This window comes from Mustela lutreola, chromosome 11, assembly GCF_030435805.1.
Source record: "Mustela lutreola isolate mMusLut2 chromosome 11, mMusLut2.pri, whole genome shotgun sequence".
Lineage (NCBI taxonomy): Eukaryota > Metazoa > Chordata > Mammalia > Carnivora > Mustelidae > Mustela > Mustela lutreola.
The window spans coordinates 24,101,848-24,126,404 of record NC_081300.1 but is presented as its reverse complement, the minus strand read 5'-3'; the positions used below and the strand labels follow the sequence as shown (position 1 = coordinate 24,126,404).

At 46.7% G+C, this 24,557-nt stretch overlaps 1 protein-coding gene across 2 annotated transcripts in view; it reads right to left on the bottom strand.

The window, feature by feature from the left end:
• The window catches only part of MYO5B (myosin VB), a 345,627-nt gene that overhangs the window by 184,090 nt on the left and 136,980 nt on the right, over positions 1-24,557 (bottom strand). For both annotated transcript variants that reach the window (XM_059138813.1, XM_059138812.1), the window contains exons 2-3: positions 14,699-14,809; positions 1,944-2,115 (exon numbers count right to left, since the gene is read on the bottom strand). In XM_059138813.1, the coding sequence (XP_058994796.1) occupies positions 1,944-2,115; positions 14,699-14,809 (283 nt within the window). The remainder of the gene's footprint in view (positions 1-1,943; positions 2,116-14,698; positions 14,810-24,557) is intronic.

Here is a 24,557-nt window from a genome sequence, read left to right as displayed (position 1 = left end):
CCAACCCTACACTAGCCCACAGAAGACAATATGATGGTGGCAGCAGGGAAGATCAGTAGTGGCCAGGGACTGGGGGGGAGGGAGGGATGCACAGGTGGAGGCCAGGGGATCGGAGGGCAGTCAAACTACTGTCAGGGTACCATCATGGTGGATCCATGCCGTCATGCATGTGTTCAAACCCACAGAATGTCCATCCACCACGACTGAACCCAATGGAAACGAGAGACTTTGGGTGATAACGATGTGTCAGCGTGGGTTCTTCGGTTGTAACAAACGTATCGCTCTTGAGCAGAATGTTAACAGGAGGTGAGGCTGAGCATGTGTGGGGGAAGGGGGTGTTATATGGGAAATCTCTCTCTCGTACTCATTTTCGCTGTGAACCTAAACACAGTTGCTTTAAAAAGTCTAATTTAAAAGGAAAAAAACATACCAGAATACTTGGAATCATCTGGTGTACTACATTTCAGGCTTAGGGAGAGAAAGACACCCACCAAGTCTTCAAATGGAAGTCTGTCCAAAAAGACAACCTGGACTAAAAAGTAACACCTAGAACTGATATATTTCTCCTAAAACTAATGACTTGGAGGAGTCTCTCAAAAACAGCCTTAACATGTTGTCCTGCTTTTTAGAGGGCTGTATAAAAGTCTAATTCATGTAGCATTTTGGTATTTCAGTATTATACTCCGAGGTCACATGTTTTCCTAAAATGTCTCAGCCACTTTCAGAGCAGAAGGAAGTGCTTCTTGAGGACTCCATATCCTGTGCCATGTTGGTCACTCTGAACAGTTGACACTGGAGGGGCCAACTCCAATTTGGAGAATTATGTACCAATACCAGGGGCTATTTTAGAAAGGAGGACTTTAAAAAGTGAAGCTGATGGTTTTGTTGTTGTTGTTTGGGGTTATTTATTTATTTATTTATTTATTTTTAAGGCCCAACTTGTTGAAGTCTCTGATAACTGATGGTCTTTTTCAAATAGGCTTCTCACCAGCAATCAGGTTGAAGAAGTATTTGCGAAACTACTTCTCAAGCACTGAAGTCTAGCAGAAAAGCTCAGGGAACTTAGGAGACAACCAACCAATTCCAAACCGAAGTGGAATAATATCACAGTGCAAAAAACCCTGGTCCTGAGGCCTCCCTTGTGATCAACAGAGAAGACCAGGGCTCAAAGCACAGCAGGGACGACCCCCACCACCACCCCACAAAGCAGCCACAGCCTGACTGCTCAGCCAGACCCCAAAATGGTTTGCTCCTCAGACAATCATGGACAGGCCTCCCCAAAATGGTTTGCTCCTCAGACAATCATGGACAGGCCTCCCCAAAATGGTTTGCTTCTCAGACAATCATGGACAGGCCTCTGGTTTTCACCATACCACTTCACACTCCCCAGAAAAGAAAAGAAAAAAAATGGAATGCAGGAAATTGAGAAGTTTCAAGAAAAACAAAAATGGAATTTATGGACTTTTGTTTTAAAGCATTTGTCATGTTTTCTGCTCATGAATTCGACAAATATTCATCATGCACCATGTTTGTACACGGCAAGGGAGAGGTCAGACGAAGACAGACTATCTTAGGCTAGAACAGAAGCCTGTTAGGCATCGGTTTCCGGGGGTGTGCCCGGTGAGGGCACAGACACCCGAGCTAGGACCCTAGAATGCCTCTACTGCTATCCTACAGACCCCAGACTACGCCGAAGTCAGTCAAGTCACACCGTGTGGTCCATTTCTTTCCTGGTTGAGCTGTGATTAACACCAATCGTCCCACCGAGATGCAAGGTGGCCTAATTAAGCCACATTCTCTGATTGCAAACCCTTCAAGGGTCTCGGATGAGAGGTACTTAGGAGAATGCTAGTAGGATTCCTAACTATTAGAGCTGAACACGTACAGTCTGAAGATCCTAAGTCCTTTCAAACCCATGCAGACAACAGACGCACACCACTTACCACAGTAAGTGTAGATATGGTTCGACTCCAGGAAACGGACCTTTAAATTGTGCAAAACTGCAGGCTCGTGTAGGTAGCTAAGGGCGGTGAGGTCATTTTCTCCCACCAGGATATCTGGATTCCGCAGAAAAGGCAGCTGGTTGCTTTGGACATCAATGGGGTATTCCCGAATCTAAAGAAATGCATGTAATAGACACAAAAAGGCAGGGTTAGGAAGCATGTAGCCTGCATTCGCTGTCCTGTCGGCTAGGGTTACTGCGCTCACATGATCCTGAGTGATGGAGACCAATAACCCATTCTAAAGAAGGGCCAACTGAACGGAATGTTCATCTTGCCATAAGAGATGCCGAAAACTTGCTGGTGACATAATCCCAATGTATTGAGATAAAAAATGAATGACACTAGAGATTTGGAAACACAATGAGATTTAATGACATATTCTACTGGCTTGTCGAGCTACTCCATAGTGGGTCTTTGGTTGTGGTTGCAATAGGAGTACTGCTCCTTCTCCCAAGCAGCCAACTTTCTTTGCTCTCATTTAAGGCTCTTGCTTTCCTCCCCTCATCAACTGACCCATTCCCTTTTTATTGGGATTGCCTTACAACTAACTGCGCTACATGAATGCCCTCGAGTTGTACATCTGTTGCGCGACAGGCCGGCTGCAAGCTACTCCAGAAAAATCATTTCACTTTGACATGTGTCACCAGGGAGTCTCAAATGCAAGGTGCCATCCTTGTGACCCTAGCGTGACACTTAGATGGGAGTACTCCAAAGATGTTTATTGACAGGACAGACTTATAACTGACTTATGTATATAAATATTCTATGTAATAAAAAGATGATGTTCTTTAGTGTTTAAACAGTAGACTCTTGGCTTGGGTTATCATGTTTTATCTAAGTTTTTTCATGGTGTTATTTAAAATCTAAAAGCTTGTAAAAAAACAGTTTCTCAAACACTACTTATGTGTAGGCAGAGTCTGGGGTGGGACCCAGGAATCTGAAATTAAAAAAAAGAAATCTACAAGTAGCTCTGCAACAGGTGGTCTATAGATATTTTAAGAACCACTCTTATATAAGCCTTTCAGGAAATTCTATGGGCATAGCCTCAATTTACTGGAATAAATTTTTTTTCCCAAAGAACATAAATATCAATGTTCTCTCTTGCCCCACTTTTAGATGGTCTTGCACAACCAGATCTTAAGGTATACTATAGTCAGCACATATAGGAATGGTGCTAAAATCGGCAGACAGACAAAATCTAATAGCAGATCCAAAAATAAATGCAGACACAGAAGGAAAATTTGTTCATAACACTGAAGTTATTAAAAGGAATTTTCCTTCTAATTGCACCAGGTAAACTTGAAGCTGTTTAGAGAAGAAGAACTGAACTTGTGTTCTAGTCTCATTCCCTCATACAAAGTAAGTTTTAGATAAAACAAAAGAATAAGAGCAAAATGAGAAAGAAAATGTAGTCCGGTAGTTTTAAAACCTTCAGAAGGAAGTACTTTTAAAGAATGATGGGAAAGTCAGAAGTATGTTGCAAATTTTTGTATTTTGACGATCAGTAGAATTTTGAAGCCATCATAAAACACACCACATGTAGACTAAAATGAGAGAGGGGGAAAAGGATCTTGCATTACATAACAGAATTAAACTTAGTAACCGAAGTTTTAAGAAGTCAAACAGAAAACTAATACCCTGGGATACCTGGGTGGCTCAGTCCATTTAAGTGTCTGCCTTTGGCTCAGGTCATGGGAGCCTGCTTCTCCCTCCCACTGCTTGTGCTTTCCTTCTAGCTCTGACAAATAAAATCTTTAAAAAAAAAAAAAATACCCCAACAGAAAATTATGTATAGGATACAAGCCACAAAAAAAAAAAAAAAAAACCCTACAGACCACATGAAAAACTATTCAATGGCCATTAACCAAAGAAATGCAAATAATAGATCAGCAACACCATTATCCACCACATAAGCAAAGGTATAGAAACTGGTAAGACCTTCAATAGAAAGGATGTGGCCACACAGGTGTACTGTGCCCAGGTTCAGATGGACTGACCTTTTATTTTTTTTTTTAAAGATTTTATTTATTTATTTGACAGAGAGAAATCACAAGTAGACGGAGAGGCAGGCAGAGAGAGGGAAGCAGGCTCCCTGCTGAGCAGAGAGCCCGATGCGGGACTCGATCCCAGGACCCCGAGATCATGACCTGAGCCGAAGGTAGTGGCTTAACCCACTGAGCCACCCAGGCGCCCCTGGACTGACCTTTTAGAAGGCAGCTGGCAACAGCCCGTCAGACCCTTTCATGAATAGACTCTTTCTTGGCCTCAGGAGACCATCTCGCAAATGGGCAATGATCTCAACAATCTATAAATCGTGAAAGTTAAACCTGACATCCAACTGTGTTTACAGACAAGCAGCTACCCACAGCATCCTGCTGAATTTATGAAGAGAATGAAATACAGCAACATCCCCACAAATTAGCAACAGTTAGCCATGTTAGTGAGGTTTTCTTTGTATACGTTCCTATTGGGTGGGGTTATGTATGTGTTGGTGTGTATCAAGGCTCTTCTTTTTGTGAAAAGGTCTTTTATCAAGTTTACTCCATAGAGGAGAGCAATAAACTAGCTATCACTCCCTAGCAGGATACAGAATTTCTAGAAGATGGGCAACAAGGGGAAATGGAGTTGAGATTTTAAGCTCTAGAGGTGATGGCTCTCCCCCACCCGCCACCCTTTGCCTCTAGCTGGGATCCTAACTGCACCCTCCCTCTTGCTGAGTCTATCTGCAGACCTCCCCGCAGAGATGTCCCCGCCCCTGGAGCGACAGGTCTGCTCTGCATGTCCTGTGTGGCTCCGCACCCCACGCCCAGCCCTGGTACGCAGCCCAGGACATGGCCAAGTACAGAACCACAGGGCTCCCCTAGCCCAACCCCTGGTTGTTCAGATCAGAAAGCAGGGACCTGAGCTCTGAGTCTTTAAATCCTGAGACAGAAATGCTGGCATTTCATTTTTCCTCAGATGGAACACTCCCTCGAAAACTCTCCTCCAAGTGCACAGAGGGAAATGCATATGCAGTTTTGTGAAAATAAGATCCACAAACAAGCCAGTGGTGCCGGTTACAGGAGGACTGGAAAGTCAACATGCCCTGAGCCACAGCAAGGCTGGAGGAGGTGCGAGTTCAGCATCTAACGGAGCAGCGTCTGGGCTGTGAGTGCATCCAGGGGGAAGCAGGGAAAGAGAGACTTAGGGGTTTTCTTTAATAGGATTTTGATTCTAACACTGCTGTTAGTATCGAACGTTCATGGCTAACATGGTTTTATTTGAAATCGAAGCGTTCAAGATGTGATCAGGGACCATGACAATTTCCTGGCACAAAAGACCTCACAATGTAGTAAGTGGGGCCATCGGAGGTGAAGAGGCAACCAAACTTTAACACTCGTGACAAGATTTAATTCTCCGTCACCCTCCCATAATGAGCAGGTCTGCTTTGCATGTCCTGTGTGGCTCCACACCCCACCTCACCCCGAGATGAGGAACTGATGGCCATCTCCAGCTGGTCCTCACCTAGCATATTTGGACTAGTAAAAACTTGAGAATATAGAGGAAGAGGTTAGGGGATTAGTCCATACTTGCCCTTTCCAATAGGCCAGCACGTGTGGCTATTGAAATTAAATTCACTGAAATTAAACACAATCAAAACTTCCATTTCTCAGCCCGCACGAGTCCCATTTCAAAGGCCCAGTGGATACCTGTGGCCAGTGACTACCTCACTGGCCAATACAGACAGACCACAGTCCACTGTACCAGAATGTTCTTCTGGAGAACATTGGTCTAGATTGTTTTACACTCTATGGGTCTATGGTTTTAGAATACTTAATAGATGCTCAAAAATTATTAGCTGAATGGAACACTGGATTTTTTCATGACCTCTCTCATATCAACTCATACCCGTGTTATACAGAATTACATAAAGAGAACATGATCCTAGAAATACCCTTGCGTGACAACTACCAACACAAAGATTTGGGGCTAAGAAGAAGCATGTATGGTAGATAAAGCCAATTTCTTTCTCCTACTCTACCCACAGAACTAGAGATCCAGAGAAAAGGAAGCTAGTACTAATACGGGTAACAGCTGGCAGGGAGTGGGTGTTGACCCTGAAGGGCTACACATAGCGTACTCTGGCACCCAACTAGAGAAGTCAAAATGGGCTCAGAACCACGGTGGAGCTTTTAGGTATGGTGTCTACCACGGTACATGTTCCTGGTTTGAGATGTCGGCAAGAAACTTGGAAGTAGGGGCCCAAGGGGGTTTCAGAAAGAGTGTGCATTTAGGAGGAGTATGAAAGGTACACTGGAGGTAGAGGCCAGTATGTCACCAAGTTGCTAATAGATTTCTAAAGATTCCTGGCCTTGACCTTTTCATTTTCTAAATCCTATGCTTACATATGTATTAGATTCATTACAAGTTAAACCAAAAGCCCCCACAAGGATACAGACGTGCTGTTTTCACTGCTGTATAACCAGACCCTGGCATATCACAGCGCAACTGCTTTTAATGAATTGTGAATAAATGGTGATACAAGTAATTAAGGGAAGAAAATAGCCATAAAGGAAAACATAAAAGTTATTTTAAACAAAATGACAGCAGCATAAAAATACAGAGTCCAAGTTAATCTTTTGATTCCAAATTAGCCAGAAACACAGCTTTGACATTCTGCTGGAATCGTGGGGTCCTAGTTTGGCTTTTGACTAGGTGGGTCTCAGCAAAGAAAAATCCAGACCACTTCCTCTATTGGCTTAATCCAGGGTTTACTCAACCTCCACACTATTCACATTTAGGATGGGGAGAGGGGGTGTTGCTGGCTGCCCTGGGCATTCTGGGGTGCTTAGCAACATCCCTGTCCTCTACCTGCCAGACGCCAGTAGCAGACCACCCTCCTTAGTTAGGACAACCCAAAACGTATCCAGACAGTGCCCAATGTCCCTGTGCTGGGTGCGGTAGGGAGAGAACAGGGAGCAGAAATCACTGCCTCAACCATCTCTGAGCAGAAGCAGCCAGGCAAAATGTCCTAACTGATGGAAAATACAGCAGAGGGATACAGCAGAGGAAAGGGGCAACGGTAACAGGACACAGATCCCTCCAGAGATGGATGCTGGCAGTGATCGCACAGCAGCGTAAGCGCCCTTAATGCCCGTGACGGCACACCTCGGAAAATGGTGAAGACGGTCATTTCTAGGTTACGAGTATTTTACAATAAAAATATTTCCATTGGAAAATTATAGCCTACTTTAGGTAAGATAACTAATTGCATTGGTAACAATATAACTAATAGACCTTTATGCACCATTTGTTCTATAACTTTAAACGTTTTTTGTATATGTACAACACAAACAGAATAAATACAGTCTTCCTCCCATTATCCTTGCCATCTGAACAAAGACAGCCTCAACTGTGGATTATTGAGCTACTGGAGGCAAAAAATTATTAGGTGACCACACAAATATTAAAAGAACAGAAATAACCAGTAAAATGAAAATCACTTGCACTAAGAAGTTCTACTGGGACAAGCGTATTGACCACTCTGAGCTCTTACTTCACCAGCTGTGCACACAGCTGACATTTCCCTGAACTGCACTGATGAGCCCTGTGGACATTCTCTAGGTGCACAGGTCTGAGTGCGCCAATGGTCAAGCGCAGTGGTCCAGTTCTTCTGCAACATTTGCTTCTTGGCATAAAGAACCAAGCTGGCCATCTCCTGGCTGTAATAGCTTGTGATGTTTGGCACCGTCCTCAGACCTGAGTAAGAGGGCCCCTTCCCTGGGCCCTGCATCTTCAAGGGCTCCATCGTTTTAAACACAAAACAGAAGCTTATGAAAGAATACATGGTCACTCTGCCCCTTGGCATCAGGCTTCGGTGCTGACGCAGTGAGATCTGCAGCCCTCGGCACACTGGGACTAAGCCATTCGGCCCCAGGGAAATGCTCCTGCACACCTCTTGCTCCACGTTGTCAGGTAAGACAATGGCCGCCAGGTCCTAGCAGGCCTGTGGACTCTAACACTGCCAACACCAGAGACAGATACCGCTTCCAGGCGTGGGGAGGAGCCGGGCAGTCAAGATGCTTAGAGTAAATAAAGCAAAGGCAAATTAAATTAGCACATTAATCCTGCCTTTCGGAGGCACAACTGCAAAGAAAATTCACACATGGAAATACCAATACCAGGCCCAGTGTCAGGTCCCCACTTCCCTAGAGGCTCGGGGCTCCAGAGGCCCTCACAATTAGTACAGTGTTTGTAATCACGGCAACACGTCAAGAAGGAGATGTTGCAATACCCCATAATTCATGTTCCTCTGCAGTTTCTTTACATACAGGTACAAGCACAACCTGCTTAAAGACAACAGTTATTTACACGGCAGCCAGATGGAGATGGAAGAGTAGAGAGTCGCAAACATGTTTTTAATATATTAGATGTTTTCGTTTTCAAAAATCAGCAATGTGGGTTTCACGTGCCTGTTGATGAAGCATGTCTTTACTGGCAGAGGCAGGCTCACACCCACCCGCTTGCCTTGGCCCCACCAATGTTCAAGGGCTCGGGTATGTGGAGACACAGGTAGGATACAAACACTGAATACGAACTCCAGGCAGGAGACACGCAGAGATGGAACATACCCAACACCATAAAGGCCATGTGTGAAACAGCCACAGCTAATGTCATCCTTAACAGGAAAACCAGAGCTTTTCCCCGACAGTCAGGAACAAGACAGGGATACCCACCCTAACCATTACTATTTAACATAGTACTGGCAGTCCTAGCCTCAGTAATCGGGCAACAAGAGGAATAAAAGGCATCCAAATCAGCAAGAAAGAGGTCAAACTTTCACAGACAACATGATATTCTATTTAGAAAACTAGAAAGCACCAAAAAATTGCTCAAATATATGAATTCAGCAAACTTGCAGGACATAAAAATCGACATATAGATATCTGTTGCATTTCTATACACTAACAATGAAGCAGAAGAAATCAAGGAATCAATTCCATTTGCAACTGCACAAAACACCATAAGATACCTAGGAATAAACCTAACGAAAGAGGTTAAAAAAAAAAATCTGTACTCTGAAAATGATAGAACACTATGGAAGAAACTGAAAAAGACATAAGGAAATCAAAAAACATTAGATGCTCATGGATCAGAATAATATACATTGTTAAAATGTCTGTTATCCAAAGTAATCTACAAATTTAATGTAATCCCTACAAAATACCACCAGCACGAATGGATAAGGAAGATGTGGTCCATATACACTATGGAGTATTATGCCTCCATCAGAAAGGATGAATACCCAACTTCTGTAGCAATACGGACAGGACTGGAAGAGATTATGCTGAGTGAAATAAGCATAGAGAGCAGAGATAGAGCCAATTATCATAAGCAGAGAGAGCCAATTATCATATGGTTTCACTTATTTGTGGAGCATAACAAATAGCATGGAGGACAAGGGGAGAGGGAGAGGAGAAAGGAGTTGAGGGAAATTGGAAGGGGAGGTGAACCATGAGACACTATGGATACTGAAAAACAACCTGAAGGTTTTGAAGGGGAGGGGGGTGGGGAGAACCAGGTGGTGGGTATTGGGGAGGGCATGTACTGCATGGAGCACTGGGTGTGGTGCAAAAACAATGAATACTGTTACGCTGAAAAGAAATTTTAAAAAATAAATAAAAAGACAAATGTATATTGAGGGAAAAAAAATACCACCAGCATTTTTCACAGAACTACAACAAACAATTCTAAAATTTGTATGGAACCACAAAAGACCCCAGATAGTCAAAACAATCCTGAAAAAGAAAAGCAAAGCTGGAGTTACCAGGAAAGTATGGTACCGTCACATAGATCAGACACACAGATCAATGGAACAGAACAGAGAACGCAGAAATGGACCCACAACTCTCTGGTCAACTAATCTTTGACAAAGCAGGAAAGAACATCCAAGGGGAAAAAAGAGTCTCTTCAAAAAATGGTGTTGGGAAAACTGGACAACACGCACAAGAATGAAACTGGAATGAAACTTTCTTACAGTACAAAGGTTAATTCAAAATGGAGGAAAGACCTAAATGTGAGACAGGAAACCAAAATCCTAGAGACAAACATAGACAGCAACCTCTTTGACCTCAGCCACAGCAACTTCTCGCTATACACATTGCCAGAAGCAAGGGAAACAAAAGCAAACGTGAACTACTGGGACCTCATAAGATAAAAAGCTTCTGCACAGTGAAGGAAACAGTCAACAAAATTAACAGGCAGCCCACGGAATGGGAGAAGACATTTGCAAAGGACATATCTGATGATGGGTTAGCATCCAAAATCTATAAAGGGCTTATCAAACTCCACACCCAAAAAGCAAATAATCCAGTTAAGAAATGGGCAGAAGACCTAGACACTTTTCCAAAGAAGACATCCAGATGGCCAACAGACACATGAAAAGATGCTCAGCATCGCTCAGCATCAGGGAAATGTGAATCAAAATCACAAGGGGATACCACCTCACACCTGTCAGAATAGCTAAAATTAACAAGTCAGGAAATGACAGATGTTGGTGAGGATCCAGAGAAAGGGGAATCCTCTTACACTGTTGGTGGGAATGCAAGCTAGTGCAGCCACGCTGGAAAACAGTGTGGAGGTTCCTAAAAAGTTAAAAATAGAGTTACCCTATCACTCAGCAATTGCACTACTAGGTATTTACCAAAGGATACAAAAATACAGATTTGAAAGGGCACAGGCACCCTGATGTTTACAGCAGCATTACCTACAATAGCCAAACTATGGAAAGGGCCCACGTGTCTACCAACTGACGAATGGAAAGAGATAAATATACAATGGAATATTATTCTGCCATCAAAAAGAATATTTTACTATTTACAACAACATGGACGGAGCTTAAGTGTATTATGCTTAGTAAAATAAATCACTTAGAGAATAATAAACTTCAGGGCACCTGGGTGGCTCAGTCAGTTAAGCATCTGCCTTTGGCTCAGGTCATAATCTAAGGATCCTGGGGTCAGCCCTGTGTTGAGGTTGGTGGGTGGTCCGTACTCAGCAGGGAGTCTGTTTCTCCTTCTCCCTGTCCCCCACCCCCACCCCACCACCCCTTGGGCTCTCTCTCAAATAAAATCTTAAAAAAAAAAAAAAAAGACAAATTCCATATGATTTCACTCATACACGGAATTTTGTTTTAAGTAGGCTCCACACCCAGTGTGGGGCTTAAACTCTTAACCCTGAGATCAAAACCTGATCTGACATCAAGTGTTGGCTGCTTAACCGACTGAACCCCCAGGCACACCACCATATGTGGAATTTAGGGAACAAAACATATGAACTAATTACGGGAGGAGGAGGAAAAGAGAGGGAAGCAAACCATAAGAGGCTTAATAGAGAACAGACTGAGTCTTGATGGAGGGAGGCAGGCAGGGGGATGGCTACACAGGTGCTGGGCATTAAGGAGGGCACCTCCCATGATAAGCACCGGGTGTTGTATGTAAGTGATGAATCACTGAACTCTACTCCTGAAACCAAGATTGCAATGCTCACTAGAATTTAAATTAAAAAAAAAAAAAATTAAATGCAAAACCATGGAAATGGTGAATTTCCCCTGCCACTAGAGGGCAGGAGTTACAAGGGAGGTGGAGGCAAGATCCAAGGGCTGCCAGGTTCAGCTCTGCTGCAAGCAAACAAGGAGGGAACTTGGCATCAGCACAGTCTGCCAACTGGCACAGAGATGCCCGACCCCGTTTAGAAGCAGCACAGCGGTAAGGGTGGGCACACCTGGCTACTCGGCACCCATCACAGCTGCGGGGAGACAGAGAGGACACTCTCCTTTTCCAAGAAGTTTCCCATTGGCTTAAATAGAAAGTATCTTACATTGTGCTCAGGAAAACAAGCCAGGCACGGGACAAATACGGTAGAACCCAGAGCCATCAAACTCAGACCCCGACAGTGTTAGCAGTACCTGCAGGGAGGAGTGGGGAGTTAGCACTGAATGGAGACAGAGTTTCCGTTTTGCAAGATCAAGAGTTCTGGACGAGGATGGAGGTACAACAAAGTCGAAGTACTTTACGTCACTGAACTGTGCATTTAAAAATAGCTAACGTGGCCAGTTTGATGTTTTGTGTATTTGACCACAACTAAAATGATAAGCGACGATGAAGAAGAAACATCTCAGAGGAACACTAAGAAGCCGGACCACCTTGAGCTGAACACACAAGCAAGCATAAAGTAGAAGCTTGGGGGGGAGGGGGGAGGACACTGTTGTTCCAGAAAAGAACGAACGTATCTTCGCCCTTCGCCACCACAGGGAAACCCGCACTCTTGGACTGAGGTGGTGGAAGGATGTGGAGCACTGCAGCTGGATTCCGGCCAGCCTGACACACGAGGACACTCTCAGCTACAGAGCAGAGGCTCTTCAAGCTCACAGAGGCCAGTCCTCCAACTTCTGCCCTCCTGCCTCTGGGCCACCGCTCGCTCAGCTTCGTCGCTCCCAGTGACCACTTGGTCCAACAGTGGCCAAACCACACTCTGCAAGTGACCTGGACAGAGCTGGAGGTTCAGAGGCCATTATTTCTCCAGGGCTGCTAATGTGCACCCCCGGCATCCCTTCTGATCACACGCTGACTGGCCACATAGCAGGTGGGGGGGGGGGGGGGTCCGGGGCAGCTGCCAGGATTAGTCACACTGGGCAGATTCTCAGCTGGGGAGGCAAGCATCTGCTGTTTTAGCAGCGCGGCAGGTCATTCCTCACTACCTCTGTACAAACCTTTAAAAATACCCACCCACTTAAAAGATCATCTAAAATGAGATATGTTGGAAGAGAAGTTACACCACTCAAGTGGGTGAACTAATTTTGTTTGGGGCGTGGGGTGGGAAGTTATTCCACAGAGTAAACATGATTCCATCTGTCGGGAATTTAGATTCTCGCCTCAAAAGCAAGAGGAGGCGAGCCATGTCCACCTGCCGAGAAGGGGAAGGTGAGGCGTGCACACCTTGGTGTGAACGTGTAGCTCAGTGTCCCAGTTTTACCAAGTGATGGGCTTGAGGGGATGTAGACAGAGGTTAGTAAGCGGAACTGTCCCATCTTGCTGCCGACCCATGAGTTAATCGCCAACCACGGTATATACTATGTGAGCAAAGACTAAGACAAGGTCCATTTCTCAAGTAGGTCATTGCTAATGAGAAAGACAAGATCAAGATGCTTGAAGGAAGGAGGAACAACAAGACAGTCAATGATCAAAGGCTAACTGGTGTGGTCCCAACTTTGAGGGCTACTGCAATCTCGGGGGGAGGCCGGGAGCTCCCCGGCCTTCCCTCCACCCAACTCCTGCCCCACGGCAGCCCCTCCAACATAACCCACCCTGAGGCCAATGCTTGCTTTCCTCCTGCCACTTCCCTCAAAACTGTTTCTCAATATGGAATCGAGAAAGGGAAAAAAAAAAAAAAAAAAAGTCATTTCCCGTGGCATTCATCTTTCTCAGGAGGACTTATTTCACGGAGCCCAATACCCACATAGCACAAGGCCTAACCTTGTCGAATCTCTGTGCTGTGTGCCTGAAACTCATGTAACACCATGTGTCAAATGCCCTCCTGCAACGCCTGTTTCTCTCGCAGTCACCCCCCACCATAAGGCCTGCCCACATGACGTGTGCCTGTGTCCTCAGGCCACCTCTCTGACCCCTTCTTCAGAAGGTGCCTCGGGGCACAGGCCTCCTTTCCTTCAACATGCAAAAGGAACACCGTGTAGCCTCAGAGCTTTGTCACACACATCCACCCCTGCCTGGGACACTCAGCATACGCATTCCGCCACCCTGAGTCCTCAATGGCCAGCTCCCTTCCACGACCCCTGCAACTCCCTCAGCACCTTCCCCTCCTCAGCCTGTCTTTTCTGTCCTATTCCTTATCCACCCACCTGTGCCTCATGCAATGGGTCACAGCACTCTGCTGTCCCTCTGTGCTCCCCACAATGGCGGGGCCGCGTACACCCCCAAGACCCCACACAGTGCGAGCATTCAAATATTTGTGAAACGCACACTTCACAGGGAAGGCTAGTCACAAAAGCTCGTGGGGAAAAAAAAAAATCCGATGGTGCCAGAGGAAGAGTTCAGGGTTGACTACTTTATCTTCCCTTTGACTGAAGACACTTGAAGGGCAGCTATAAAGCCATCTCGCTACAGTAGCCCACGCACAGGGAGGGCTCACATGCTGGGCACTGTTCTAAGCACATGTCACATAGCAACTCCTTTTTTTCTCAAAAGACCCCCAGACAAACCATCACTCAAGCGGAACAGATGAAGTAACTGGTACAGAAGGACACAAACTTGCCCAAGGGCACAGAGCTAGCAATGGCTGGGGGTCCCAATCCCCACACAGGCTAGGTCCAGAGCCAGAGCTTCAACCACTCTCCCATGTGCTGTCTCTCCTGGCACCTCCTGCCTCTCCTCCCACTGATGCCTCAGCCCCACGAAGGGAACCCTCCCTTCCCTTCCAAGAAGATCCTTGCTGTGGTCACGAGAGATCTCGCGGTGGCCAACACCAGTGGGCGTGGATTTCTTATGCTTTACCACTTTCACATACATGATCGTCAGCAGGAACAAAAAGATGCCAGGGGCTCAAGCAGCTCTCCTCTGCGGGGGGAAACTCCAGCCCGCAGCAGACCACCCTGCCCGGGCTGGCAGACCCCCATGTGCCCCCGCATGGCCCGCACTTACTGTCCCATCTTCCAGTCTGAGCTGGAGGCTCTTCTCTCCCTCTTTGTAGTCCTTGGTTAATTCAGCTGAGCGCCACACTTCATAAGGGTCAGGGATCCAGACCCTTGTGTACTGGAAGATTAAAATGAGAAAGTCAGAAATAAAGCTTTCACATGTCTACACGGGTATTGCTATCTCGGAGGGGCCCTCTGGAGAATTTATAAAGCCATCTTGACACATCTTCCTCCCTTCTCATTTCAAAGCACAAGGTGATCTAACACCCTGACAAGTGAGTAACTCAGAGGACTGGGGACAGAGGGCACTTTCCAGATCCTAAGAGAATGCCACAGATCAATGTAATTATAATTCTGCCAGCAAGATCGCCAAGCCTGCGTCTGCTGATGTCCACCAGAGCTGCGTACCATCGTCTCAAGGGTGGGACAGAAGAGCAGTGTTGGTGGGAACATCTAGTGAGCTAGGATGAGGAACAAAACCACACATGCCAAAGCTGAGACAGAAGAGACCATCCTCAAATCTTGGGAACCTCTGCTCTGACATGCTGCATTCAGGGACAAAGCCATTTTCTTGCAGAAGCGAAAGAAAGTATAAGCAAATTGAAAGTGTATTTACATATTCCTGAACTGCCAGCAACCTCAATTTACTTGTGCATTCTTTAAGCCCAAACACGCACCCAAATCCTGCTCAAGCTCTCCCAGCTGCTATGGGATTTGCATGGTCAGGAAGCCGGCCAACCCCTAGCAAGGAAGAACACAGCCCTGAGGAAGTAAGGCCTCCCGCTCTAGCTGGGGGCTGTCGGCCAGGACTGCATACTGTCCTCACCTGAGAACGTGACAACACAGAGACTGAGTTGCACCTCAGCCCGACTCAGAATCTGAGGGGACAGAAGAGCTCCCACGGCGAGTGTAATGTACAGCTGGGAACCCGCAGCTCAGGGGCACGGACCAGCAGCATGGGGCCGGCGGGCCAGGGCTCTGAGCGCTCTCGGCAGCGTGCCTTCCTTCTGTCCGACACACTTCTGCATTTTATAGGTGTGTAATGGGCACAGGGCCTGTTTGCCTTAGAACCTGGCTCTGTGGGCACACGCGCGCTCACACCTGGTTTCACGGCCACAGAACATCCTCAGCAAACCTGAGACTAACAGCTCTTACGACCAGAAGGCCAGCCGGGACACGAGTCTGGGTCCATAGAACCGACCTGCCGCTCCAAGTCCAGAGCTGGCAGCCCATCCTCGGCCTGCGCCCAAGCAGCCAGAGGGCTTTATTGTGGTCTTGCCTTTTCACAACACTCTCCTCCAGATGGTCACTGCCCTTTTAAAACGCAAGCCCCTGGCCCTTACTGCACCGGCCTCGAATTCACCAGCAAGAGGAGTAAGTTGTGAGGCAACAGACTCACGACGCTCATTTCCACCCCAATTTGCACCCCTGGCACCCCTGATATCCCAGCCCAGGATACGCCGCCAACGTCGTCTTTTGCATTCTGAAAAACCAAGTTCACAGGATCACCTCCCTCCCTCTGAGCTGCTGTAATGATCGTATCTTCCGATACGATCTCGATTCTCGACAGCTTCACAGAGCCTCAGCACTTCGGCATAGACATTAAACGCTCTGAGCCACCTCCGGAGAAAGCTCTGAGCCTCTGCCAACCGGAACTGTCAATGTGGCTTCTCCCCTCGGGTGCCCCTCCTCCACTGTCCTGTAAACCGACCTTCCATCAGCTGCAAGGACTTTTCAGATCTTGTCCCCATGCCTCAGGTGAGGGACCTTTCCTCAGCGACACAACAGTTGTCATCCCTCCGAGCTCACTCCTGGGATCTCCCGTCCAGGCCGAGAGAGCACGGCCTACCCAAGAAATTGTACACAAAGTCTCCACGCTGTGTAAATGGGGTTGGAATGGCTCCAGGGAAAAGGGACAAAAAGAGTAAGGGAAGTCCCAAGAGGAACAGAGTGAAGAGAAGGATGGTATGCGGTCATCGTCATGATGCTGGACATCCTGGAAGCCCCTGGGCCCAGTCCTGGCTCACTCGGGGGCTCCTCTGGGCGGAATCCTGTAGTCCACGTCCCACTCACTGACCTGTTAACTGCCCCAGCACCGGAAAACCTCACTGCCCGGCACTAGCTGCTTACTTCTTATTCCGTGAGAGTCCGTCTATCTGCTTAAATCAGTCTCTTATCTCTCAATAGACTGAAAACAGTTACTGGCAGGAAACAGTCTCTATTTTCCCACAGAACTAAGCACAGCATCAGAGCAGTTCTTTGCTGCTCCAACTGAGGAGCCGAGGCTCACCATTACCTGCGAGCGTGTTAGGAGCAGAGAGCCCCTGCCTCCACCTGCACCCACCGCATCAGGGCTTCCCCAAGTACTTGCTCTTTTGCTGCTTCAGTACGTGCTCATTCTTCTCTCTGTGCACGGCTCAGCAAACCAGAGCCCTGAGCCAAGTCTAGTGTGCCCCTTGCTTTTGTGCAACCCAGGACGTAAGTATGATCTTCAAGTGTTTAAATGGCTATGGGGGAGAAAGAATGATATCCAGACGACAACATGTCAATTACAGGAAAGTCAAACTTTGGTGTCCGTGAAGTTGTTGGAACACAAGCTCACACTCCGCTCACATACAGTCTACAGCTGCCCTGCTCTCGGATGATGGTTGTGTCGTTGTGACACCCCGTGGCACTGAAAGCCTGAAAGGTTTACTATCTGCCCATTACAGTGAAGCTTTGTTGCCTTTCCCTTTGTACACGCTATTTCAGCAGCTCAGAACACCCTTCCCTCACTTGTCCATGTGGGCAGAGTCGGAGTCCCAGGCTCCTGTCCTCACTGAACCCTGACCTTCCCTGTGCCCTCCCGAGTTAGCCCTTACTAACTCTGAGTGGCAGGAACCCCTTCAGTATGATTAACTTCACGGTTTTGCATGCATTTCTCTTTTTTTTTTAAGATTTTATTTGACAGAGATCACAAGTAGGCAGAGAGTCAGGCAGAGAGAGAGGAAAGCAGGCTCCCTGCTGAGCAGAGAGCCCGATGAGGGGCTCGATCCCAGGACCCTGAGATCGTGACCTGAGCCAAAGGCAGAGGCTTTAACCCACTGAGCCACCCAGGCGCCCCGGCAGGCATTTCTTTCACATCCATGTCACCCCACTATCATCAGGTCTTTCAGATACGCTATTGCTCAGTCTCCCTGTCATACAGATGCTCAATAAATGTTTTCTGAGACAGGAATCCGTAAACAATGCATTTATGAGGCATCAGGTTTCCAGGTAAAAAACACTATGATATGTACCATGTAATCAGGTAAAACATGGAGACTAATCACCTGACTTTATGTCAGTTAGGTGGGCAATTCACATAAAAATACACTCTAAGGAGTGATGGGACCAATTCCTACAGACAGTAACAGCGATTCAGCAGGGACAGGCAAGTCAAGAAAAGGGAAGGCGGCAACACTTGATGCCAACTGAGGACACAGATGGCCAAAGGTTCCCATCATGTTTTAAAGGACACTGTGTATTCCACACCTGGTCAAGCAAGTTCTAGATTCCAATCAAGGAGACATTTCAGCACCTCCTATGGGCCCACCGTGCTAGACGCTGTCCTGTTTTCTCCAACCCCACCATAAAGACACAGGTGGACATGTGCTGAGATCAGAGCAGTTCACACTTAGAGCAGCACTAAGTGAATCCTGCATTGTGATGATATGGGATGGGGGACATCTGCAGGTAGGCCTCCCCGCAGCATTCTGCTTCCCCATCTTTATCTTATTTCATGGATTCTCAGCTTAAAGTGTCTACAAATTACCGAGCAGAGCTGTTTACCCAATGTCATGCACGCACAGTTGATGAGCAATGGACAGGACTGCCAAGGGCAATTTTAACCATGATCAAATTTTGCTTTACATGCTGACTTAGCCAGCAGCCCACCTTCCCTTCCCTCCCCAGAGCTACCCACCCAAGGAAGATCCATTGCCTCTGTAATCCCAAACAAGGCAGGACATGATCGATGCAGAGTAAACAGCCAAGGAAACAGGCTAAGCAGGGAGAGGGGAGCCCCACAGTAGCCAGCAAAGACTGGAGGCAGGCAGGCAGATCGGAGCTGGGGAGACTCGCAGGATTTGGAGGGAGGTTTCCTTTGGATTGTGAAAATGATCTGTAACTAGACAGAGATGGTGGTTGCACAGCACTGTGAATGCATTAAATGCCACCAAGCAGTTGACTTTAAGTAGCTAATTTTATGTTACGTGACTTTCACCTCAATTCAACAAAAATTGTTTTGGTTTGCAGAGGATGCAAACAGCACTGTATACTCCACTAGCATGGGTTCTCCTAATATCTGAGGAAACAGTGAAGTATATTCTTTTTAACAGAAAGCTATCAGTTCTACAGGCCAGATAGAAACTCTCTAGAACCAAGGTTCCATGTTGCCTCTCCTTCAAGGAGTATCTTCTAACAAATCCGACCTCTACACCAGCTTTCCTTGGAGGGAGATTATAGGAAAGACAAGCCTGACCCATATAACCCAATCACAGAGCCACTCATCTTGTCACCCACACCCCCCTTAACAGCGCTTAACTCCATCCTATCTAAGGAGATCCAAGTCTGACTTGGTTATCAAAGAACTTGTGATTTGTCATTTGGAAAGAGCCCTGTGTAGTATCCGGAGAAGGCAGGTCTTTGTGAACAGAGACGCATCAGTATCAAGAACTACTCTCGAGCCCCCAACCTCCAGGGGCCTCTCCTCCCTGTCTGCAAGAGCCTGCAAAGGCAGTTCTCCACTGGAGGGAGTGGCTGCCCAGGGCGGGAACGCTCAACCCTGGCTGCAGGTTAGAACCACCTGGGGAGGCTTTAGCTTCCCCATGCCACGTAATGCATAATGCAGCACACCTATCACATCAATCCCCAGGGCCTGGACCAGGCAGTTCTGTAGCTGTACCCAAGTGCAAGCTCATCTGGAAGACAGCAAGCTTGTTGTTTCACCTGGTAACTGACTGGCAGGCACCGTAGACTTTTACTGCCTATGGCTTGGCATGAAATTCCAGCCTGAATAGCCTTGATCCTGAGCTAAAAGCATAACCTCCAGAAAGCCCTTGCACTAAAATGTCAATGTTGTATCAAAAAGGGGGCAACATTTGCCTATTTGCACTCACCACCATGCAGCAGAGTGTGTGGCTGAGCCCATGGGCTCTAGAGTCAGGCAGCCTGGGTCAGAATTCACACCACCACTTACTAGCCTGGGTAAGCTGATGAGTAAGGTTCTGAGCCTCTGTTTCTTCAGCTCTACAACATGAGTAAAAGTCAGATGTGTCTCACAGGCAGTACCCCCAGAATGCCATGCAATCCCACATCATCAGAGCACCGTAAGCATCAGACAACGGTGACGACTGCGGGCACGGTGTAACCTCGGAGGCAGGATCCGATGGGATCTTGCAGAGAATCAGCAAATGGAAAAATCAAAAGCCTAAGGCATTTGTAGGTTCCTGGGATCCTTTCAATGTCCTGCAAATCGTTGTTCACAGATAGCCATGCCTTGCCCAAAAATCAATATTTGGATCTAGCCTACTTTCACTTCAAAACGCTGAGAGAAGGGATTGTTAATGCTGGCTGGCATTTAAGAATTATCTGCAGATCTTAAAAAAGGAAAACAAAAACAAAACCAAAACCAATGCCCATGTCCCACACTTGAGTAATTAAGATGAAATCTGAGTGGGGCCCAAAGACTGTTTTTTTTTTCTTTTTAAGCTTCAGATCAATGTGCAAGACTTAAAAAAAGAAAAAAGAAAAAAAAAATCCCTGTTTCAAGAAGAAGCCTCAGAATCAAAATGGACTCTAGACAAAGGAGAACAGGGACACTGGAAACATTCAATTCCTTGAATAATTGAGAGTGTCACCTCCACACCTTAGACTAAAATAAGTAACTTCAAATACTTTAATCATTTCATCTTAGTTTAAAACTCAAGTTAAGATGAACAGGGTTTTCACTAATCCATCACAGAGAAGAACACTGAGGGTAGAAGGACACGGAACAATTTGCCCAAGTTCACAGTAAGGGTCAGAGCCATGACCAGACAAAGGATCTGTGACCTCAAGTCCTTGCTGTCTCCCCTTCGTGGAGAAACATGAACTTCATTACAGCAGCCCAGGACCCGCTGAGTGTGTATTTTACACAGGTAAAGGGTCTCATAAGCACACATGGAAAAAAGGGTCAATTGCCACTTACAATGACAGGCCAAACAAAGCGACTAGGTACTGTAAGAATCAGGCCGACTGAAGACTGGGTTGCACCATCGTCTTGACCTAAAGCACTGTCCAGGCATTGTCCCCTGGGAATGGACGAGAGGGGAGCCTGCAGCCTGACTTGGTGGCACACTCCATAAATGGCCTGTCCATTCCTCCCCAAGGTAGGGCGCGAACAGAAGGCCCACAGTCCACCTTGTTCACAGACGTACCCTTAGCATTACCATGATGCTGCGGTTCGGTGGGCACTGAGATCTTCTCTCCGTAACTGAAAAATCAGGGCTCTGGTTCCAGGGTACAAGAGGAGCCCCTTTCGCTACAACTGACAAAGCAGGCAAATAGCATCTCTCAGGACATGAATTATGTGCTAGAACTCGAGATCCAGTATCACGTTGGTTAGCTTCTACCCTACAGGCAAGACAGAAGCCACCGAATTTCCCCATCCAAACCAGACCATGATCAGTCAGAGAGAGCAGCATCAACAAACAGTCGGTGACCAGCAGTGAAGTAAGTGGACAGGCTGTGAGTACCAAAGGGAAACAATTGTTAAAAGGCAGGGAGGGAAGACGTGGGACACAGATGTCACCTGAAGCAGAAAGGATCACACCAGCCTAGGACAGCAAGCGGCTTCCCCAGCCCTGCCTGCAGCCCAAGCATAACGTGCCAAGACGGTAAGCGGAGGACTAGAGCCAGGAGACTAGGGACCTCTCCAGGCCGGAAACATGTGCACCCCTTGTCAAACACACCACGGCATTCACAGCTCAGTTCTTTAAATGGGACTCAGAAAACACAAACACTTTGCAAAGATGTCCTCCGTTTGGTGTAAAGGTCCATTCTGAAGCAATACTTTTATGGATGGGAAGAAAAACACTTCCAAACTCAGCCGGCAGTTTCTTCCCAGCACCACCAGAGTAGTCATTCCCAGTGCGTGGTACTTGGCAAGCACGGCCAAGTTGTAGAAACCACGGGGACATCTTAGCTAACTGCCCTTACAGTAGGAAGGAGGTCACGTTTCGTTCTTCTGCATAATGCGGTCTGGAGGACAAAGACTAGATATTTTTGCTCATCTAAGCAGGAGTACCCACTATTCTCTCCACATGTGAAGCCTGAAGCTCACATTCATGGGCCCAGACACAAGCTGGATCCTAAAACCCTGTGCTGATGATCAGTCTCCCGAACTGGGAGTGGGGGTGGGGTGGGGGGGTGGAGTAGCTAAATAAAGGCTATCCCCACCAGTATGCTGCTGGTCACCTACTCTTCCTTTGTCCTGGGCTGGAAAGCAAGGAAGTTAAGCTATCTGAGGGGTTAACATCCAAAATATATGAAGAACTTATAGAACACTTAAAAGAGGATTTAAAAATGGACAGAGGGCCTGAGTAGTTTTCCAAGAAGACATCCAGGTGGCCAACAGACAGCTGAAAAGATGCTCAACATCACTCATCAGGGAAATGCAAATGCAGACAACAAAGAGATGACCTGACACCTGTCGGCGTGGCTATAACCAAAAAGACATCAAATAAAAGGGTTGGTGAGAATGTGGAGAAGGAGGACCCGACACAGTAAGTGCCACCCGACACAGTAAGGGCTCAGCAGTCACCGTCAAGTGCAGCAGGAAATGGGGCCCAGGGCATGAAGGAGACATGGAGACACCCCTCTCTGGGGGAGCATGGACACAACCGAGGAATCCCAACAGAAGCATGGGCACACAACACATCACGGGAACACACACCGACCCCTCTGATTGCTGTCCTGAATTTAACTCCTCCTCCAGCAACAAGTCCTGCTTCCTGGTTTCCCTGTTTGTTTGTCCTGTGAAAGGCTTCCCAGACCCGTAATAACCTTCCCATTCCCCCAAATGCTCTTCACTGGGAAGCTCTCCGTAACTTACATTCTGTGTGTCCAGGGCTGACAAGTAACTTAAAATCCACGTATATGCTGGGCCGTCAGGTAATTCCTGAGCCCCAACCCAGATGTCTGCTGAACTTGTTCCATGCTCTTTCCTCACTGAGAGAACCAAGCTAATCCGGACACCAGGAAGAAATTTCAACTTCATGCATAGAGATTGGGATAGGAAAAAAGCCACTTGGCATCCGTGGAGTAAAGGACGTGGGAGGAAAAAAAGGCGAAGAAGTGAGCTTCATTTTGGAGTAGCAAAGGGACCATAAAATCTAATATTTCCTGTTATTTAAATGAAATAAAAGTCAAATGTCAAAACAGGAGATGTATCTATACCTGGCTCGGGCCATCACAATCCCATTTTTGACATCTGCTTTCTGACATGCTTGTAGTACCTCATCTAAATCCAGCCGTTTGACCAAAGACTCGACTCGAAAACCTGATCACGTCATCAGTCACAATTCCGTCTTCTACATGCACTATCTGTGTTTGAAGCTAATGAAGAACCAAGTCGCCGTGTGACTGGTGAAGGCAAACTTCACCTGCCTCCTGCCCTACAGATATTCATAGATAAGTCTGTACGTCCTCAAGTGACAAACCGACACCAAGATGGCGAGTGCCTGGCATTCGGGAACTCTGCTGAGCTATTTCATCCAGCAGTGCGCTCGACAGGAACTGCAATTACACCGGAAGCTTAGAAATGGTTATAAAGGGACACCTGGGTGGCTCAGTCGTTAAGCATCTGCCTTCGGCTTGGGTCATGATCCCTCAGGATCCTAGGATCAAGAGCCCGCATCTGGCTCCCTGCTCAGCGGAAGCCTGCTTCTCCGTCTGGACTCTCCCTGCTTATGTTCCCTCTCTCACTGTCTCTATCAAATAAATACATAAAATCTTGAAAAGAAAAGAAATGATTATAAAGTAATGTGTTCTTGTTGAAGTTTTGGAAAGATCGCAAAGTCCTGGGTGTGGCTGGCCAGTTGGGGTTGTAAGGCTGCAACATCACACCCATTTAACCTGTTGCTGAAGAGGCTAAGAAAGGTTTGCTCAAAGCTAGTACCTTTCACCCAGTTAAATACATGCCTAGACCCTGCCAAGCAGCTGAAGCTTTGTTAAAATCCTACTCCCAGCAACATGACTACGGCTCCAGGAACAGGAACTCTCCCTGTACAGAGAACCAACTATGTGAATTAAGCAATCCAGTCACCCCACACATTTAAGTCATTTGAGACGGTCTGAGTACATCTTCGTTTCCACCTAAGCTCTCTGAAACACTCCTTTTCAATTCCCTATGTGACATCATCGCTGGAGAGCTGCTTTCCTCTTTTGTTGTATAAATATATACTCTTGATCGCTAGCACAAGACTAGCACAGTACTCGCCCCAGAGAACGAGTCTTAATTTATAATCACCATCACAGTTATTAGAAAGTCACAGCCCTAGACCAAGTCAAGAATAAGTTTGTTTGCTTCCCTCTTAATTTAAAACCTGCTCCACTCTATGACCTCTGTAAACAACTAAAGCCAGCACTGAAGTCATTTCGAGCTAAGTTCTCTCCTGCTAACAGAAGTTGCTGATCTACTGAGAAAATGTCCAGGAACAACCACTCTTTTCTGGAGAAAATTTGGGGAAAGGCCCCCAACATATGAGTACATTGAGCTGTTCTTGCTTTGCATGTAAGAGATCATCTTAGAACTAAATGCCTGACACACTTGCCTTTGGGACTGAAGCCAGCTCTCAGTCTTCATT